Source organism: Urocitellus parryii, chromosome 2, assembly GCF_045843805.1.
Source record: "Urocitellus parryii isolate mUroPar1 chromosome 2, mUroPar1.hap1, whole genome shotgun sequence".
In the NCBI taxonomy this organism is placed as follows: Eukaryota; Metazoa; Chordata; class Mammalia; order Rodentia; family Sciuridae; genus Urocitellus; species Urocitellus parryii.
The window spans coordinates 93349866-93371155 of record NC_135532.1 but is presented as its reverse complement, the minus strand read 5'-3'; the positions used below and the strand labels follow the sequence as shown (position 1 = coordinate 93371155).

At 39.0% G+C, this 21290-nt stretch overlaps 1 protein-coding gene across 1 annotated transcript in view; it reads right to left on the bottom strand.

Moving 5' to 3' along the window:
* The window catches only part of Dock3 (dedicator of cytokinesis 3), a 656066-nt gene extending 638381 nt beyond the window's left edge, over positions 1 to 17685 (bottom strand). Inside the window, exon 1 of the mRNA XM_077793451.1 lies at positions 17643 to 17685. Coding sequence (XP_077649577.1) covers positions 17643 to 17679 — 37 coding nt within the window. The 5' untranslated portion in view covers positions 17680 to 17685. The remainder of the gene's footprint in view (positions 1 to 17642) is intronic.
* Between the last annotated feature and the right edge of the window lie 3605 nt (positions 17686 to 21290).

Genomic DNA, 21290 nt, shown 5'->3' with positions numbered 1-21290 from the left:
AGAGAAAAATGTCAGATTACATTTAGAGGGAAAACAATTTGGACCTCAGTTGATTTCTCAACCCAGACACTCACACTTAACAGGTCATGGAATAATATATACCAAGCTCTGAAAAAAAAAAAATGGATGCTATCCAAGAATTCTATACCCAGTGGGGTGTGGTGGCACACACCTGTAATCTCAGTGGCTCTGGAGAATTATAAGTTTCAAATCCAGCCTCAGCAAAAGCAAGACACTAAACAACTCAGTGAGACCCCGTCTCTAAACAACACAAAACAGGGCTGGGGATGTAGTTCAGTGATCAAGTAAGTGCCCCCAAATTCATTCCCTAGTACAAAAAAAAAATTCTATACCCAGCAAAATTAAGCTTCAGGTTTAAAGAAATAAAAACTGTCCATGATAAACAAAAATTAAAAGAATTCACAAGAAAGCCTGCACTATAGAACATTCTCAACAAAGTATGCTATGAAGATAAAAATGAGAAGAAAAAAAAGTGAAAACCAGCAAAGGAAGAAACTACATTAAAGAAATAGTCAATCAAAGGAGAAACTTATATAGATTAAAAACAAGAAATAAATCAAAATTATTGGGAATACAAATCATATCTCAATAATAACCTTGAACGTAAACAGCCTAAATTTATCAATCAGAAGACATATACTGGCCAGCAGCTCAGGAGGCTAAAATAGGAGGATCATGAGTTCAAAGCCAGCCTCAGCAATGGTGAGGCACTAAGCAATTCAGTGAGACCTTGTCTCTAAATAAAATACAAAATAGGGCTGGAGATGTGGCTCAGTGGTTAAGAGCCCCTGAGTTCAATCCCTAATACCCCCCAAAAAAAATAAAAGATGATTGGATTAAAAAACAAGATCCAACAATATGCTGTCTCTAAGAGACTCACCTCATAGGCAAAGACATTCACAGTCTGAATGTGAAAGGATGGGGATAAACATAGCACTCACATGGGTCATGTAAACAAATGGGGGTTTCTATTCTCCTATCAGATAAAAGTGGTTTCAGGCCAAAGTTAATCAGAAGAGACAAAGAAGGACATTTCATACTGCTTAAAGGAGGGATTATAGGCTAGGATTACAGGCATGTACCACCACACCCAGCTAGGTACAGAATTCTTTGTTGGAATCCATTTTTTTCAAAGCTTGATATATATTATTCCACAACCTCCACACATCAACAAGACATAACAATCATAAACATGTATGCCCCAAACAATGGAGCATCTATGTACATCACACAAACCTTCTCAATTTCAAGAATCAAATAGACCACAACACAATAATACTGGGTGACTTTAACACACCTGTCTCATCACCAAATAGATCCTCCAAACAAAAACTAAACAAAGAAACTATGGAACTAAATAACAAAATCAAAAGTTTAGACTCAATAGACATACTTCAATCAAAATAAGCAAATACACTTTCTTCTCAGCAGCACAAACACCCTTTCTTCTCTAAAGCAGACCATATGTTATGCCACAAAGAAACTCTTAGCAAACACAAAAAAAATAGATTAATACCTTGCATTTCCTCTGCTCATAATGGAATGAAATTAATTAGAAATAAACAATAAAACAGAAGCTACGCTAACATCTGGAGACTAAATAATACACTATTGAATGACCAATGTGTACCAGAAATCAGGATGAAATTAAAAAATACTTAGAAGTAATTGACAACAGTGACACAACATATCAAAATCTCTGGGACACTATGAAGGCAGTTCTAACAGAAAAGTGCAGTGCATTGAGCACTCTCATTAAAAGAACATAAAACAGCCAAATAAGTAACCTAATATTACATCTCAAAGGCCTAGAAAAAGAACAGCAAATCACACCAAAAACAGTAGAAGACAAATGACAGGAAATAATTAAAATCAGAGCTGAAACCAATGAAACTGAAACAAAAGAAATTATTCAAAAAATTGATAAAACAAAAAGTAGGTTTTTTGAAAAAATAAATAAAAATGATAAACCATTAGCCATGCTAATAAAGAGAGAAAAACAAAAAGTTGGTTCTTTGAAAAAATTAATAAAAAGGATAAACCATTAGCCATGCTAACAAAGATAAAGAAAACTCAAATTAATAAAATTCATCATGAAAAAGGAAATATCACAACAGACACTACTGAAATGAAGACCAAAGCCTCAAAGAAAATAAAATATTTGGCAATCAATCTAACAAAAGAGGTGAACGGTCTCCACAATGAAAACTACAGAACATTAGAGAAAAAACTGAGAAAGACCTTAGAAGATGGAAAGATCTCCCATGCTCTTGGATACACAGAATTAACATTGTCAAAATGGCCATACTATACTACTAAAAGCATATACAGATTTAATGCAATTCTATTAAAATCCCAATGACATTCTTCATAGAAGTAGAAAAGGCAGTCAAGAAATTCATTTGGAAAAATATGAGAGCCTGAATAGCCAAAGCAATCCTTAGCAACACAAGTGAAGCAGGAATCAACACAATACCAGAACTTAAAGTATACTACAGAGCTAGAGTAACAAAAATGTCATGCAATTGGCACCAAAACAGGCATGTCAGCCCAATGGTACAGAAATAAAAGACAGAGACAAACCCACATAAATACAGTTATATCATACTAGACAAAGGCACCATAAACATACATTGGAGAAAATATAGCCTCCTCAACAAATGGTGCTGGGAAAATAGTAATTCATATGTAGCAAAATGAAACCAAAGCCCTCTCACCCTGCACAAAACTCAAAGTGGATCAAGAACATAGGCATTAGAACAGAGACCCTGCACCTAACTGAAGAAAAAGTAGACCCAAATCTACATGATGTCTTCCTTAATAAAACTCCTAAAGTGCAAGAAGTAAAATCAAGAATCAATAAATGGGAGCGTCTTCACAGGAAAAGAAAAATCAAGTACATGAAGAGTGAGCTTACAGAATTGGAAAACAAATCTTTGCCACCTGCACCTCAGATAGAGTATTAATCTCCAGGATATATAAAGAACTCAAAAAACTGAATACTCACCAAAAAAAAAATAACCCAATCAATAAATTGGCTAAAGAATTGAACAGACACTTCACAGAAGAAATACAAATGGTCAACAAATATAGAAAAAATGTTCAACATCTCTAGCAATTAGAGAAATGCAGGTTAAAACTATTCTGAGATTTCATCTCATTGCAGTCAGAATGGCAATTATCAAGAATATAAGCAACAATAAATGTTGGTGAAGATGTGGGGGGAAAGGTACACTCATACACTGCTGGTGGAACTGCAAATTGGTGCAACCACTCTGTAAGCAGTATGGAGATTCCTCAGAAAACTTTGAATGGAACCACCACCATGTGACCCACATCCTACTCCTAAGTTTATACCCAAGGAACTTAAAATCTGTCCTGTGTCTAATCCAAAGTACCTCTGTTCTTCCCTATCTCCCCCATCATTGTGAATTAGCGTCCACATATCAGAAAAAATATTTGGCCTTTGGTTCTTTGGGATTGGCTTATATACTGGCAATTATCAATAATATAAGCAACAATAAATGCTGGTGAGGATGTGGGGAAAAAGGTATACTAGCATAGTGATATAGCCACATCAATGTAGCAGCTCAATTCACAATAGCTAAACTATGGAACCAACCTAGGTACCCTTCAACAGATGAATGAATAAAGAAAATGTGGTGGGCTGGGGATGTGGCTCAAGCGGTAGCGCACTCGCCTGGCATGTGTGCGGCCTGGGTTCGATCCTCAGCACCACATACCAACAAAGATGTTGTGTCCGCCAAGAACTAAAAAATAAATATTAAAAAAAAAGAAAATGTGGTATATACACACGATGGAATATTACCATAAAGAATGAAATTATAGCATCTGCCAGTAAATAAGCCAATCCCAAAGAACCAAAGGCCAAATATTTTTCCTGATATGTAGACACTAATTCACAATGGGGGGAGAAGGGAGGGAAGAACAGAGGTACTTTGGATTAGACAGAAGGCAGTGAAGGGAGGGGAGGGGTATGGGGTGGAAAGGATAGTAAAATGAATTGAACATTATGACCCTATGTGTATGATTACATGACTGGTAATGACTATACATGATTACATCATGTACAATTAGAAAAATGAGAAGTTATATTCCATTTATGTATGATATATCAAAATGCATTCTTCTCTCATGTATAACTATTTAGAACAAATTTTAAAAAAAGAAAATGCAGTGTACATATACCACAGAATATTAGCCATAAAGAACAAAATTATGGTATTTGCCGGTAGATGGACAGAACTAAAGACTATCGTGCTAACTGAAATAAGCCAATGTCAAAAATCTAAAGGCTGAGTGTTTTCTCTGATATGCAGATGCTAATTCAATATGGGATGGGGATTTAGGGAAGAACAGAAGTATCTATTGTGGGAAACAGTGACAAAGAATGAGAGAACAGTGACTGAGATCGGGAAACTCTAATGACCTCATGGCTGTGGCAAGCCTGGCGCCTGGGAATATTTCTCTGCAAGGGCATAGGAAGCCTAGCTGCTATGGTAATGCCCTATAAGAAGAGGCTCTGCAAAAGAGTCTTATCAGCTTCGATCCTGATCTCAGGCACATGGCTCCCGGGGATAGAGAAATTTTCATGCTAGACAACCACAATATTTCATCAGCTCTACTACTCCTGAGCCTTCCTGCTTAACAGTAACTTTAAACAATGGACCTCCTTGAGAGCTACACAAAGCTCCTAATATTGCACTTTACTGCCGCAGTCTGGCTGGGCACAAATCACGAGCCACTCAAGCAGGAACAAACTTTATTTCTGAACTCTACCAGCACACTCCACACACACTCCCCGGGAACTCTCCCGAACGCCACTCGGCTCCTTCAGGAAACACCAATCGGAAATCCCTCCTCCGGCACCTCCCCAACCAATGGGAACTCCCCGGGAATCCCCGCGAGAACTCTAGCACGAGAACTCTAGCACGAGAACTCCAAAGTAGCCGGCGCCCAAGGAGCAAGAGCCGCCCCATTGCCCAACAGTAAAGGTCAAATATACAATACAATCAATCCAGCATCACAGCAATTATATATAGCTTAACTCAAATCATCATCTCAATGGTTCACTGGTGTCACCTTTCAAACATTCCCTCTGGCAAATACCAGGTGTCATTCTGACCGGCTGTGGCTCTCAACACTTTACAACTGTGGATTCCAACTGCCAAAAAGCTGCATAGATCTTTATAGTTTCTGCAACTTTCTGAATACAAAGAATAATACTTACATAGTCTTTAATCTGATAAAGAGACATATATAAATAGAGATTGCTGGCATAACTCTTTAGCTCTACTTCTCCATCAGAGAACAGCACTCCACCTGATCCAAGCTATTATCTTCACAATCTGAATGTGTGAGTCTTTATTTTCTAATCCCTCACTGCCCTCATTGGAACCACAAGTTTGGCACACTGGTCACAGCAACTTTGGATTAAACAAAGGGAATGAAGGGAAGGGAGGGGGAATGGGAATAGGAAAGACAGTAGAATGAATCAAACATTACTATCCTATGTGCATATATGACTACACAACAATGTAATTCTATACCATGTACAACCAGAAGAATGAGAAGTTACACTCTATATATGTATGTCAAAATACATTCTACTATTATGTATAATTAGAGCAAATTTTTAAAAAGAAATAAAAGAAAAATGGATAAGAAGTTAAGCATAGAATTACTATATGATTCATCAATTCTAATCCTAGATACATATACCCAAGAGAAATGAAAATTGGGACTCATACCTGCATGCCAATATTCATAGCAGTTTTACTCACAATAGAAGATGGAAACAACCCAAGTATAAACAGATAAACAGAAAAACAAATGTGATATATACACACATACCAGAATATTAGTGAACTATAAAAAAGAATGAAATTCTGATATACACTACAATGTAGATGAACCTTAAAAAATTTAGGCTAATTAAAATTTAGGCTAATTAATTAGGTGACAGACAAATATCATGATTCCGCTTATACAAGGTACCCAGAATAGTCAAACTTAAAGAGATAGAAAGTAGCCAAGTGTGATGGTGCACACCTGTAATCTCAGCAGCTTGGGAGGCTGAGGCAGGAGGATCACAGGTTCAAAACCAGCTTAGCAATTTAGTGCAACCCTAAGCAACTTAACTAGATCCTGCTCAAAAGGAAAAAGAAAAAAAGGGCTGAGGATGTGGTTCAGTGGTTAAGCACCCCTGAGTTCAAAATCCCTGGTACCGGGCTGGGGATGTGGCTCAAGCGGTAGCGCGCTCACCTGGCATGCGTGCGGCCTGAGTTCAATCCTCAGCACCACATACAAACAAAGCTGTTGTGTCCACCGATAACTAAAAAATAAATATTAAAAAAAATCCCTGGTACCAAAAAAAAAACAGAAAGAAAGTGGGGGAGTAGAGTATAGGTACCTATGGGCTAAGGAGGGAGAAAGAGAGGAATAAGGAGTTACTATTTTACTACTTACTGGGTATAAAGTAATGCTCTCCATTCCCCCACTAGGATGATAAGTTCTAGAAATAGTGGTGAGAGTATAAACTTTATGAGTAAACTTAATGTCACTGAACTACATACTTAAAATGGGTGAAAGTAAAGTCCTTATCTCAAAATAAAAAACAAAAAAGGCTGGGAGTACAGTTTAGTGGTACAGTCCCCCTAAGTTTGAGTCCCAGTAATAGGAGGGGGAAAATGGGTGAAATGTAAATGTTGTATATATTTTCCCACAATAAAAATAAAAATAGAAAACAAATTTTTAAATTAAAAAAATGAAGATGAAGAAGAGTTAACCAGCCGGGAGCTAAGGTTGTGACTCAGCGGTAGAGCGCTCGCCTAGCACCAGCGTGACCCTGGGTTTGATCCTCAGCACCACATAAAAATAAACAAGTGAAATAAAGATGTAGTTTACAACTACCACTAAAAAATAAAAATATATATTTTTTTAAAAAAAGAGTTAACCAGCCAGGCACAGTGGTGCACACTTGTAATCCCAGCAGCTAGTAGGCTGAGAAAGGAGAATCATGAGTTCAAAAGCTAGCCTTCAGCATCAGCAAGGCAGGCACTTAACAACTCAGTGAGACCCTATCTCTAAATAAAATGTAAAATAGGGCTGGGGATGTGGCTCAGTGGTTGAGTGCCCCTAAATTCAATCCCCATAACCCCTAAAAAAAAGAGTTAACCAATAAATCACTACTCTATATAAACAGAAATCTGCTATAGTTTCTGAGAAACCAAATCAACAAAAACAATGAGTATTTTATGGGATAACTACAGTATCACTACTGTGTATCATATACAACTGGCTCCATAGGATTTAAATATTTCATTATGTATAAATGTATTATTTTTTTATTTTCCTTCCTTCCATCCATAGTACTTCAAGCAACCTTAAGTTCTTCTTCCTATCCCTATACCAAAAAAGCAAAATAAAACCCCCTACTGTACTTGGCTTTCCTCATGACAAGATGGTTGCAGCAGTATCTAATGTCACATATGTATGTACTCACCTAAGAAAGGAAACTATGCTCTGCACAGACCAAATTTACATCTCTCCCAAACAGGCATTCCTACAGGGTCCAGCCTTGACCATGAGTGAAAAAGTTACTTAACAGGATTGAGTCTATCACAAAGGTACTAAAACACACTCCAAAGGAAAGAAAAACGATTTTAGTTTTTCACCACACCTAATTACTCAGTTTACCGTGACAAGTTTGATTTCAGTCTAGTTTCCAAGTGTATGGCTGGGAAAAGAAGCAAACATCAATGAGTGGCTGACAAATAGGAAATAGAAGATATTCCAAGTAGCTACAGAGAAAATAAATATGCAAAGAAAAAAAATAACAAAGAAAAACAAAAATACCATTTCAAGGCACTGATACTGAGTCAAAGAATTCCATATCTCTTTCCTACAAATTCCCTAGGAGCTTCACAACCAGGTGAGAAAAGGAACAAATGAACAAGAGAACCCTCAATGGAATTAGTGATTTTCCTACAGATTTCGGGGGGGGGGAGAGAGAAAGACAAGGATTACTGTATTAATGTCATCATCAATTGTTTATATTAATAATGCCAAATAATCAGAAAGTTCAGTTAAACAATTGATGCCCAAGAAGTGGAACTAGAAGGAGGGGACCATTTACTTTTGTAATATAATGTTTGAGATTTTATTGCTCTCAAGTATATAACCATTTTTAAATTTTTGAAAATACAAAGTCTATGGAGACTATGGAGAAAATATGTAATTCCCCTATACTAACGAAGGTAAAAATAAAAAAAAAAAAACAAGTACCCTCATTGTCCTTGAGGATAACTTGGCAATAGTTCAAACTTCAAAGAACCAGCTGATCAAAAGTAGGAAACTGGGTAAATTATAGTATATATTCATAACATGGAACAGCAGTCATTAAAACAATGAGCATTCTAGATTTAAGAAAATGTTCACAGTATGATGTAGTTAAAATTTAAGTAGATCATAAAATATAACAGTACAGTACTAAATTTATTTTTAAATGCCTACTTATACATATATACAGGGAAAAACTAGAAAGATGCCAGTATGTGAAGAAGAATTATGTCTGGGTAACAAAAATAAGATATTGCTTTTATTTTTTCTGTGTGTGTGTGTGTGTGTGTGTGTAGGTGTGTGGGTGTCTGTGACTGCTTAATAATATTTTTTGTATCTTATGTAATCAGGGAAAATCTAACATAGTAAAATAAAATAAAATATATTCAACATATTAAATTCATATTATGTTCTGTTTTAGAAATTTTTTAACCAAAATATACAAAATCTCTTCTGGGTGCTTTTAAGGGATTAATCTTGAGTTTTCTGGGGGAAAAAATCACTCATCCAAAACACAGCATTCCCCAAAGATGTCAAATGAAAGAGATAATGGGGTAAGTTCAAACTGCATTCTAATTACCTAATGCAAGACTTCTGAATCACTGTTGTCAAAACTGTGAAACTCTAGGTGAAACTCTAAGGCTCCCACCCAAAATCAGTCATTCAAACACAGCTATAGGCGGCAAACCTCTCTAAAAGGCTCAAGAAAGAGAAAGGATGAGAAAAAAATATATATTCATGATGTCACAAATGTCTAAAAACAAGATATTACTAGATTTACAGACTTCCTTTTAAAATGCTTTCAGAATTAACAAAGAAAAAACCCTCTTCACTAGGTCAGACTCCTAATTATGCATTTATTGATCACTCACTATGTTCTAGTTCCTAATGATATAAACATGAAGACAAAGTTCCTTGTCTTCAAGAAGCCCAGCCCCCTTGAGGCAAAGAGATGCAATCAAGCATGATGTAAAGGAATAAGTGACATACTAAAGACTGATAGCAACTACAGAAGGAACAAGCAGCAGCATTTATTTTTATCAGGCCAGGCAGAGCTGTGGAAGGCACCAAAGAGGAGATGATATTTGAGCTTCTTCAGCTGACATTTGCCTAAGAAATAGCAATTCGATCATATTATAAGAACCTGGAAAAAGAGTGAACTGTCCAGCATAATTAGAGTATAGGTATGTTTGTTAGCTTTGCATTACTGTAACAAATATCTGAGACACATAAACTTATAAAGAGAAAAGGTTTGGGGCTGGGGATGTGGCTCAAGTGGTAGCGTGCTCACCTGGCATGCGCAGGGCGCTGGGTTGGATCCTCAGCACCACATACAAATAAAATAAAGATGTTGTGTCCACTGAAAACTAAAAACTAAATATTAAAAAATTCTCTCTCTCTCTCTCTCTCTCTCTCTCTCTCTCTCTCTCTCTCTTTAAAAAAAAAGAAAGGGTTTGTTTTTTGGCTCATGGTTTTGAAGGTTGCAGTTCATAATTGGGCTGAACAACCTATTGCTTTCAGATCTTCAGATGAGGGGATGGGGAGGATTAGCACATTATAGTAGAAGCACATGGCACAACAAATCTTCCACATCATGGCCAGGAAGTAAGAAAAGAGAGGAAGAAAGGGTTAGGGTCCAACCATCCGCTTCAAAGGCATTCTGCCCTGTGACCAGAAGACTTCTAACTAGGTCCCACATCTTATATTTTCCACTGCCTCCCAACAGCCAAGCTAGATATCAAGCTTGAACATGGGCCTTTGGGGAACATTTCAGATCCTAACTACAGCAACAGAGAATGTGGCAATGATGTCAGAAACAAAACTCAAAGGAAAATTTTAGCGTTAGCCTTCTTCCTATATATAAAGATAAAAATGGAATTAACATCTTTTTAACACATTACTTTGTCCCCAAGCTTTAAAGTAGGTCCACACAGTCCTCTCAGCCACATCTTTCTTCCTTGGCCCTAAACCACAGTCTCCCCAGGAGCCCACCCTAATCACAAACAGTAATAGGTTCACAAGAGGTGGCATGGCTGGCACTGTCATGAAATGTTCATTCAAATAATTTACATCCAAATACAATATAGTAAAGATCTAGGTTTTATACATTAGACACTTCCCTCTAGGGCAATAAATATTCTCCTATCCTATTCAACATTTGTATTCGCTACTTGGAAAAAAGACAAGACACTTGGATAAGGCAGCCTTATCAATTGTATAGATAAAGCACCAACCAAGGAAAAGATAATAATATGTGAGATTACAAACTTAAGTGTCAAAAAGATTTGACAAGTTGTACTGATGAGCCAAAATACAGTGCCTGAAATGTAACTGAAATAAATATAAAAATCTTAAAAAATAAAACCAAAATTTAGTCTCTGTTGAATATCAATCATACAGGCTCAAGATGGAAGAGTTACAGCTTGACTTTAATTCATATGAAATAAAACCTAGAGTTTAGTTGGTATAAATTCAATATGAGCAATCTGTGTGAAATGGCAGCTAAATAAGTCTACAAAAGTCTTATTAACAAAAATGTCCAATTCAATTTTACAAATACATGTATATAGCCTACATGACTGGTACTGAGTTACATCTGCCAAGAATACAAAGATAAATTTGGCTCAATCCCTATTTTTAAGAGTTTCCAAGCCTCAGGAAAACCAATTGTTTAACCATACTTTACACAAATCAAATCAAGTGAATGAGTTCCCCAATTTTTTTTTTTTTTACAGTACTGAGTATTATACCCAGGGGTGTTCTTCTGCCGAGCTACATCCCCAGCCCCAGCCCTTTTTATTTTTTAAGACAATGTCTTGCAAAATTGTCCAGAATGGCCTGAAACTTGCAATCCTTCTGCCTCAGCCTCTGGAGTCACTGGAATTACAGGCATGTGCCACAACACCTGACCACCAGTATTTTTAATGAAACAGAAATAAATAGAAAATATCAGAATAGATTCTACAAAGTACAAGGTACAAGTAAACACACCATGAAACTTTTAACTGTTTTTCAAATATATGTGTATGTATATATATATATATATATATATATATACCCATACACACATATAAGAGTAATTTTTAAAGTTTCCAATTGTAAATCATAGTCAAAAGTCAGAAGAACATTAGTCTAATGGAAGAGGAAAAAGTAAATATAACATTATAAGGTACAAAGTACTATAGGATTTAATAGAATAAAATATATCTGATTAGAAGAAGGATATAGTAAGGATCTAGAAAAGGATTTACAAAGAGCAATATATTAAGAGGAACCTTGACTGACAGAATAGATGAAGATGTGGGTGAAAGGCACTCTGTGTAGAAGGAATAATATGAACAAAGACACAATGCAGCAAGTAAGTGTTTCATAGGGAGTACATGGCAGAACTGGTATAAATAAGTTCAGACAGAGGAAGCCAGGGAAAGCTGAGTTTGGCTAAAATGTACAATACAAGTCAGCCAGCAGATGAAGCTGAAAATGCAAATATGAGCCACAACATATAAAGTACCAGACACAGAATAAACACTTAATGAGTGTTCACTGTTCCAATTAGTCTTAGCTCTGAAGCTTTAAACCATATTATCTCTAAGTTCCCTTTAGAGTTCTAAAATGTCATGAATTACTAAGGTCTATGAACCAAGTTATTTATTTTTTTAAAATATTTTTTAGTTTTAGGTAAACACAATATCTTTATTTTTATGTGGTGCTGAGAATGGAAACCAGTGCCACAAGCATGCTAGGGGAACACTCTACCACTGAGCCACAATCCCAACCTGAGCCAAGTTATTTATATATAGGCACTGTGGGGGGGCCGTCGAGCTGAGTGACCAGCATTTTCCTTCCTGTGACTGGTAGAGGCTCATCAGTCAGTTTCTTAGTGATCTGGCCACATTCATACTACCCCATCCTCGAAGTTGCAGAATATGTCTTCATACATAGGCGTGCCTTCCTGCAGCCCCACAGGTAAAGCTACGCTCACCTGTCCCTTTGTGATATTACCACTTTGCCCTGTTTGGGATAGAATGTTCCATGGAAACACTCTTTGTGTGTCCCCTTCTCTTGTTCTGCCTTTGGGTGTGGCCTTCCTAGATGTCAGTCAACCTGCTGACAGCAGACAGCATGAAGCTAGACTCAGCCCCTTGAAACCTGACCCCTTGCCTCATTTGAATGGCTTCTCCTTGATAAAAGTGGTCAGCATGTGCGCGCGCGCGCTCTCTCTCTCTCTCTCTCTCTCTCTCTCTCTCTCTCTCTCTCTCTCTCTTTCTGCAGACCCTTGAGGTCAGAGGAGCCAGCCATCACAGGACCCCCCCAAAAAAAAGGTATCTCTATCTCTCGTGTGGTTATTTCCTGCAGCCCAGTTTCCCTGGAGTGACCCTGACTGTTTTAGTCACGAGGAATGCGACAAGGCACAGAACAATACAGGGAGTCATTAATTCTTCTCAATAACAAAGAATTTCTAGACATAACTGTCTAACAATAAAACGCACTAGCCCAAAAAGTGGTGAAGGCACCATTACTAGATGTGCTTGAATAAAAGCCAAATGTTCATTTAATGGTGGTATGGTACTAAATCTACACTAAGAAGTTCTGTGTTTATCACACTTTAATTCTCCCATCAATGTTAGTTCTCACTCATCGGCAAGAGCTCATGAATGAATTTTGAAGAGTAAGGGAGAAACAGATGGAAGCAGGAGGTTGGGATTTTATCCCACTGTAGGAAAACAGGAAGCCTCTGAATGACATTTCCCAACATGGTCATTAACTTTACTAAAGTATCCTAATGTGTGATATAGCAAATCAACTGCAAATACTTCAGTGGAAGCTAAAATAATTTGGGGATGAATTATAAACTTAACAATAAAAAAGGTTTCCAGAGCCTGTACATGCAAAAAAATACAACATACAAAATCTGTCAAGTAAAGGGTATGCAAGAGACTTGAGAGCATAATCATAAACAGGTTTGTGAATATAACTTTGAAATTAAAACTCTAATATGACATACTCAGTGATGCTCACATACTGGGAATAGTTTCAGATCATTTTACAATCAAGAATAAAGACACCAACATTTAAAAAAAAAAGACTCAAAATACAAACTACTAAAAACTAAACTGGGAACAATGGCACAAGCTTACAATCCCATCTACATAGGAGGCTGAGGCAGGAGGAGCACAAATTCAAGGCCAATATGGGCAACTTAGTAAATCCATCTCAAAATAAAAAATAAAAAGGGCTAGAAACATAACTCAAGTGGTAAAGAGGTTGCCTGGCACATACAAAAAAATTAAATCTAGCATGAATGTAAATTATGGTATGAATATAAAGTACTTTCAATCTTAGTGACCATTCTTTTCAATTCACTATGCTTCAGAATGTATTATTTAGAATATGTCTTAAAATGCTACACAGAAAATGTTGCTACCTTTGCAATTTACCTTAATGTTTGTAAAGTATATTCTAACACTATGTGATAAATTGTGCATCTGAAATCTACTGACTATTGTTGCATATTAACTGAGCAGGTTACATGCACCTATAATCCCAGCAGTTTGGAAGGCTGAGGCAGAAGGATTATGAGTTCACAGCCAGCCTCAGCAACAGCGAGGCACTAAGCAACTCAGTGAAAACCTGTCTCTAAATAAAATACAAAATAGGGCTGAGGATGTGATTCAGTGGTCGAGTGCCCTGAATTCGATCCCCAGTACGTACGTACACACACACACACACACACACACACACACACACACACACACACACCAGCACAGCAGCAATGATCACTCAGACCTGTACTCCCAGCTACTTGGGAGGCCAAATTATGAACTTCTTGAGCCCCAGAGTTGGAGACCAGCCCTAGCATCATAGCAAGATTCTATCTCAAAAGAAAAACATCACTGATAATTTCCTGTTGATTACTCCCTATTGGCTTTACAGAATATGAGATCAAAACAAACCCTCTTGGTTTGAGAAGCCAGGCTAAAAATGTTTGCTAAATTCAATTTCTTTCCTCCCTATTAATAATAGTACCCAACATACTCCTCAGGCCATTAAGTAAACCTGCCTTTTGAACTTTCATGCCCTGCATCTGTACTCATTATCAATGTAATGTTACATTCAGAAACAGAGCAATAAATACCATGTATTCTTATAAAATGTCCAATATAGAAATAAAATTTCTTAAGTATATCTACCTAGTTTAAACTGCAAAGTCTATAGAGTGTGTTTCAACTTCCAATCCAAAGACACACTAATGACAAATTCCATTCAGAGGCAACATGGTATAATAAAAGAATCTGAGGCTTAGAATCCTAAAGTGCTGGATTCAAATCTCAACTCAGCACTTACTATCTTAGAACCTTAAATCAATCACTTAACTTTTCGTATAAGGGTCACGTAAAATCATGAATGGGGATGTTCCTTGTAAAATATAAACCCCTGATCATAAAAACATGAGGCATACTTTCACTTTTCAGAACAATACAAAACTGCCCACAGAAAATACTGCCCACTACAAAGAAAAGAAAAATAAACAGGGAAATATTCAATTGTTGAAGGACCAAACAACCTCTGAGATTCAGTTTCTTCATCTGTATAACAGAGACAATATTAGGACTACTCTGGGAATCTACAAAATGTAACGTAAGAGGAATTCCCCAATGCAAGGACTGGCCCATCACTGACAGATCCTCAGAAAAGGGCAGTGTCCTCCCCGTTCCCAAAGTCAATCATAGAATATTACAACAGAAAGGCAAGCTCAGGTGTCATGTTGTCCTAAGTGAATAAACCAAATAACTCATAAATGTCATCTGTACAGAATTCCTACATTATAAAAATTAAAATATAGTAGATATTACTACAGGATCTCAAGTCTTACCAATGTCAAATACAGTTGAAGAGCTACAGTGGGGAAAAAAAAATCTGTACTGCTGCAAGAGGGGACTTCTTTTTCCTTCCCTCACCACTACCAGGACAAAAGGAAATTCTCATTTTTCTCCAAATTGGTAGAAAGTAAGAATAAGTTTTCTCTCCTTGCTCTTATATATTTAGATGTAGAAACAGAAATTTGTGCTCCATGTTAGTCATAAAAATCAAAGCTGAACTCAAAACATTTCTCACAGGAACAATGATTATGGTTAAATTGTCAAGTAAGCCCTCAAAGCAATTAAACGATGCAACTAAAATGCCATTTTAATTGATATTTCTCATTATAAATACAATATTGAAGATGCTTTATAGATTGAATTGGATTTTATGAAAAGGCCTAGGAGTATAGCTCTAAGCTTTCCACATAGCCCAAGCTTATGGGGAAAAAAAAGTACCCTGAGTTTTAAACAATTTACCCAAAAACTTTTAGACCATAACTGAGGAAGGGACAGAAGAAAGCTGTAAGAAAAATAAGGAGTTGCCTTGCTTAGCAGAAAAAGGCATCTAAATTACCAAACCACAGCTGCTAAGAAAATGTCTTCAGGATAATTTTCTCTCATTTTATAAGCACTTAAGTCCTGCCCTGTGCCCAATGCTGTACCCATCCACAGGGAATAACAATTTTTCTAAAGCTAAGCACACAGTCCTAGGAATGCAAGAATTTCATTCCATTATCCTGATTAAATCACAGACCAAATGCTAGATCCTCATATAGCTATCTTGATGGCCTTGCATGGTCTGTTTCAGAACTAGAATTATTATTCTAAGTACTAAGGGGGAAAGAAAAAAATAGCATTTATTAAGTACTTAGTATGGTCTCATTTGATGCCCACAACCCTGTAAGATAAATAAGCATTATCCCCAATTTATGCATTAAGAAAATATCAGTTAAGCAACTTGCCCACAGCACCAACAAAGAAAAGCCAAGACTCTCAAGGCCACTATCTCCACTAATTCAGAGCTCCTACCCAGAAGCAAAGGAATTAATCAGGTACTACTGAACAGCTGACTATTTCATTTCAATTTCTTGTTATTCTACTAAACAGTTCTGGGAACAAGTTATGGTGAAGAAAAACCATCAACTCCTCGTTTCACAGCATCAACTTGGTATTCACGGAATGCTGTAAGAGAAAGGGTGCAACCCTAGAAGCAATTCCCAGTTCTTGGCATCATTTCCGGATTCCTTTTCAACAGGGACTCTAGGACTAGGGCTCTTTTTATCACTTCCCTCCTAGCATACCTAATTTAAACTTTGGAAAGTTACCTTTAAAAACAAGATTTTTCTACACCTAGAAGATCTCTCTGTGGGTCCTTAAATTTAAATAAATTCAATCTTTATATGATAACTTGCCTGACAATATTCCAAAACAACCCTTACCACTGCAGTTTAACGTCACTTTATAATGAAATATGAACTAAATTTTTATTAAACTGTAAGAAAACATGGAAGCAAAAACCTCTGTTCGGAGAGATTTCCTAATTAGAATGTTCTATTACAAGCTTAGAAAAAATAAAAACCTGTACACTCAACATTTTAAATGTTTCTAACTGAACACGATGATAGGTGATTTATAACAATGCAACGTGGCTGAACTCTTTTGTCGTGTAATTGTCATGGAATACTAACACTGTAAAAGTACAACAGTGAATCCTTTAAATCACTGAATATTCTTTTCAAAGAAACTGGATGTTAAAATGAATTATTTCGCTTCTGGAATCTCACAAAACAGATAAAAAAGGAATAATGTTTTCCTGTGAACAAATTTTTTTAAACAAAACTGTGTCTATAAGATACACTAAACTTAGCATGGATACATGTCTAAAACACTTCCCGTTGCAAGGTAATTATTTCTGATACGACAAAACAAATTAAAATGGATCAAACATCTGCACTCAAATATCTGCAAATTTTTGAATTGGGAAAAAATGATGTCAACGATCTCATTCTTTATTTGTAAGATTTCAGTCAGAAAATAAACAGCTCTCCGACTCATCAATTCAGGTGCAGAAATTCATTAAAATCGAGGTTGGAGAAAGAGAAAAGCAGATCCTCAGAATCCAGCATCTTGGGTAAACTGCCTTGAGCCGCACAGCAGAAACCTCAGGCAACTGCCCTGGCCTTGCCCGCCCCTCCAGCGGGCCGCACCTGCCGAGGCCGCGCCGCCAGCGCCCCCTGCCGCCCTCCAGGCTCCCAGAGACCCGCGCCCACCTCTGCACCCGCACCCACCCAGCGCTCGCACAGAGCGGAGGCCGTACAGTCTGTGCTCGGGAGCGGCAGAGCACGGATTGAGCGTTCCCCAGATCCCCGGCGGGGGCCAGGCCCAAGCCTTACCTACCTACGCCGTATTTCTCTTCCTCCGTGGGGGTCCACATGGCCGGGCCGGGCGCGGCCCCGCGGGCGCGGCGACCGGGCGACAGCGCGGCGGGAACGGCCGCGGGCCCGGCTGTGGCGCACCGCGAGACGAGGCGGGGGCGGTCAGCCGGCGCTGGGCAGTGGGCGGCGCATCCCTCACAGGCCGTCCGGGATGCCACCGTCGCCACGTCCAGACAGCGAAGCTCTGCGGGCGCCCCAGTAGCCCCTTGTGGCACGGGCGAAAGCTAGCCACCTGTCCGTCGCCACCACTCCCGCCGCGCCGCTAGTCCCTTCTCTGCTCCGCCGCTGGGCTCCGGGTGCTGCCGCGGCTCGGCTCGCCTCAGCGGGCTTGAAGGACGCCCGCGCATGCGCCGCTCCCCGGCGCGCGGGGGCTCGCGCCGCCCGGGCTCGCGCTGCCCGGGCTCGTGCCACCAGCCTGCGCGCGAATCCACGCGCTGTTGCCGAGCGCCAACGGAGGGAACTCCATGAGAGGTGATTGGACTGCCCAGCCTGAACCTACTAGTCCTCGGCCCACCTAGGATCTTTGGCTGCCCCTAGCGCAGTAGGAAAGCGAGAGCTGGTCGGTGGAATCTCCCCTGGAACCTCTACTGGCTTCCGTTACTGTTGCCTCCTGCCAGGCACACAGAGACGGCCACGGGCTTCTGGTTGCAGAGGGGAGATCCAGAAAAGGAGGGGACAGCACCGTTGTCACCCATCTCAGGTCACTCACAGTGCTTACACAGCCACATTTTCTGGAAGGTACCCCACCCACGCACCCCACCGAAAGGTGGACTTGCCACTAGGGATGCACTCGCTCTTGGGTCCCCAGAATGTCATTTAGATAAAGGCCGCTGACACCTCCTGGGTCCTTGTCTTGTTGAATATATGGGACCTGAACAATCTCAGCAGCCTTCCTACTGAGAAAATACCTCCTCAGTTGCTCTGGATGCTCATATACGAACCATCTCTTTGTGCCTGAATCTCTGCCTCCAATGCCATCCTGAGTTCTGGCTCACTCCCTGTACTCCCTAAGGATGTATTCACTCTGTAAATAAAGTACAAGTCATCTTGTGACATGCACCATCCCAACTCACCCCACACCTCACACCAGTACTCCTGTTAACTACTCCTCAAAGACCAGGACTTCTTTCCATCTACATCTGGACCACATAGTGTCCCCGGTCCAGCAGAACTTGCCATCTCTATCAGCAGCACTTCGGAGTTAAAACCTTGGTGTCCTTTCTCATTATCGCTCTTGGACACCCCCACTCTTCAAAGCCTTGCTCAGCACCTCAGTGAGAGGAAGCCTGCCCTAATCCTGCAGCTAGCACACCGAATATGAATACTTTCTTCCTTTGTTTGGGACTCCAGCTGTGTTCGTTTGTGTCTTATTTTCCCCATAGGACTGCAGCTTATTTGCTTGTAGGCAAGCTCCAAGCTAAAGATATTTTTCTAGCCCCTCAGCACTCAGCACCTGTGCATAATGTTGAGTGGAAAGTAAGACTAGTATGAGAGTGTCTTAGTAATCACTAGATCTTATTGATTCCTCCTTCAAAATGTCCTCTGTGATTGGTAACTCCTCCCAGACCTGTGTTAACCAATATTATTGCCACCACCTCCTAATCTATTGGACTCCTACCCCACCAACGAAAGCTGCCCATTCCTGTCCAGAAAAATGTCATTTCTGTGAATGACTGCATTGCCCAATAGCCAGATACACTTTTAGGGTGAGGAGGGCTTCAGATACAAGAATATAACAAAAGGGATGTCCTTACTTATGTTTCTAACCATTCCAGGAAGATAAATCCCTGTCCGTTGGCAACTGTGGATAACATGCCATGGAATAAAGTCACACTCTGACAAAGCTCTCTCCAGGGGGATCTGTCCAGCAAGCAGGGACAAGCTACACAGGCCTTCTGAACAACCATGAAGTTCTTATTTCATCCATTAGTTCTACCCCCTTGTCTAATGTATATGAGGGCAGTCACAGAGCCTAAGGACCAATTTTCCCAAAGTTTACTATCTTGTTTCCAGTCTGAATCCATCATTGATGACACTTTCTTACACAAAGTTCACTCCACAACTACACACCTCAGCTCTGGAGTGGGAGTGCCTTAATCCCACCTCAGTAAAATGAAAAGAAAGGGGACCAAGGTGAGAAGGAAGGAAGGTAGTTGATAAATCCTAGACTCCTACATTCTTACTGTTGGTACCAAATTTAGGTTATTTTCTTGAAATGAAGCAAAAGGGTATAACACACATCATGGAATAGGTCTTTAGCAGGACTGTGCACCTGCTCTTCTGTCCCATAGCATCTGGTCTGAGTCTTCCCTTCCTCCAGCTGCCTTCCAACTTGCCTTCTTCTTCTCAGGATCTCCAGAAACCACCACACTATTGTTGCCCCTTGTCGACCATTTTCACACTGCCCTGCTCCAGCTGCCCCAGAAACACCTACTTTGTCAGTAACTCCATCTTCCCCACTCCTTCTCTCTTCCTCCTCTCTCCATCTGACTTGGAAGGAGAATCATCCACCTCAGATCCTTGTATTTCAACAAAATTATTTAAATCTCAGTCCCTGAAAGCCTGGTTTCTGAGCTTGTCACCTCCTGATAACTGATCTAATAGAATTCTTCAGAGTTATCTGAACTCCAAACACAAGCAACTACCATTCCCTGGCTTTCATTGGACCTTTGCAAGATGTGTTTTTCAGTCCTCATCCTCTCCTCCCTTGAAACTTACAGACCATCCTTACCCTACAAGGACTGTCTCAGGGCTACCTTCCCCAGAGAGGCTTCCCCAACTGCCCTCAGTTGAAGTGGATTCTTTCCCAACAAGGTCTTTCCTGTAGCACTTGCTCTTCCTACCATCCTCCAAGAGATCCAATATGTCTGCCTTGCACATTGACAAACATCTTCAGTGACAAGTATTGCTCTTCATTTATCTTTACCTCCCACACAGGCTAACATAGTACCTGCCACCTAACAGGAATTTAACATATACTCTTGAGTGAATGATCTGTTTACTGAGACCATAATGAAATGGGTTAGAAGAGAGAATTGGTATGCTTATCTCAGCAAGTCACAAATCTCCAAATGCAGAAACTTGAGTTAATTAAAGTGAATTTCCTTGATATAAGTTACATTGGTTTTAATTTAAAATTCATTTAAAATGTCTTATTGAGTAGCTATATAAAAGATAAACATGGTAGAACAATTTATCTGCAAAACAAAGAAGTCTGCAATTTGACTTATCATATCACTGTTACTTGGGGTTTACCTCATTATCTTAGATGATAAATTACAAGTTGATGAATGAGGAAGGATTCAAGTTTCGAGCAGGAAATTCTTTAAGATGGGTGGCTATTTAAATGTCTATAACCAATAGATTTTTAAATACAAAAAAATGCAGAAAGCATCATCTTTTCCTCTTAAATGAGATTTAAATTGATTAATAATTATTTTGTCATAAGCAAATTCCATAATAGCAAATTCCCCATCACCTTGCTGAGTGAGACTGGCCCTCTACAAAGCTTGATGAGCTACACTTCATATCTTCTCTCCTTGTTTTCTGCTGCCTGGATAATCAGACAGCATTTAAGGAGCCAGCCAGGCTGATGACTCAGCTCATGAAA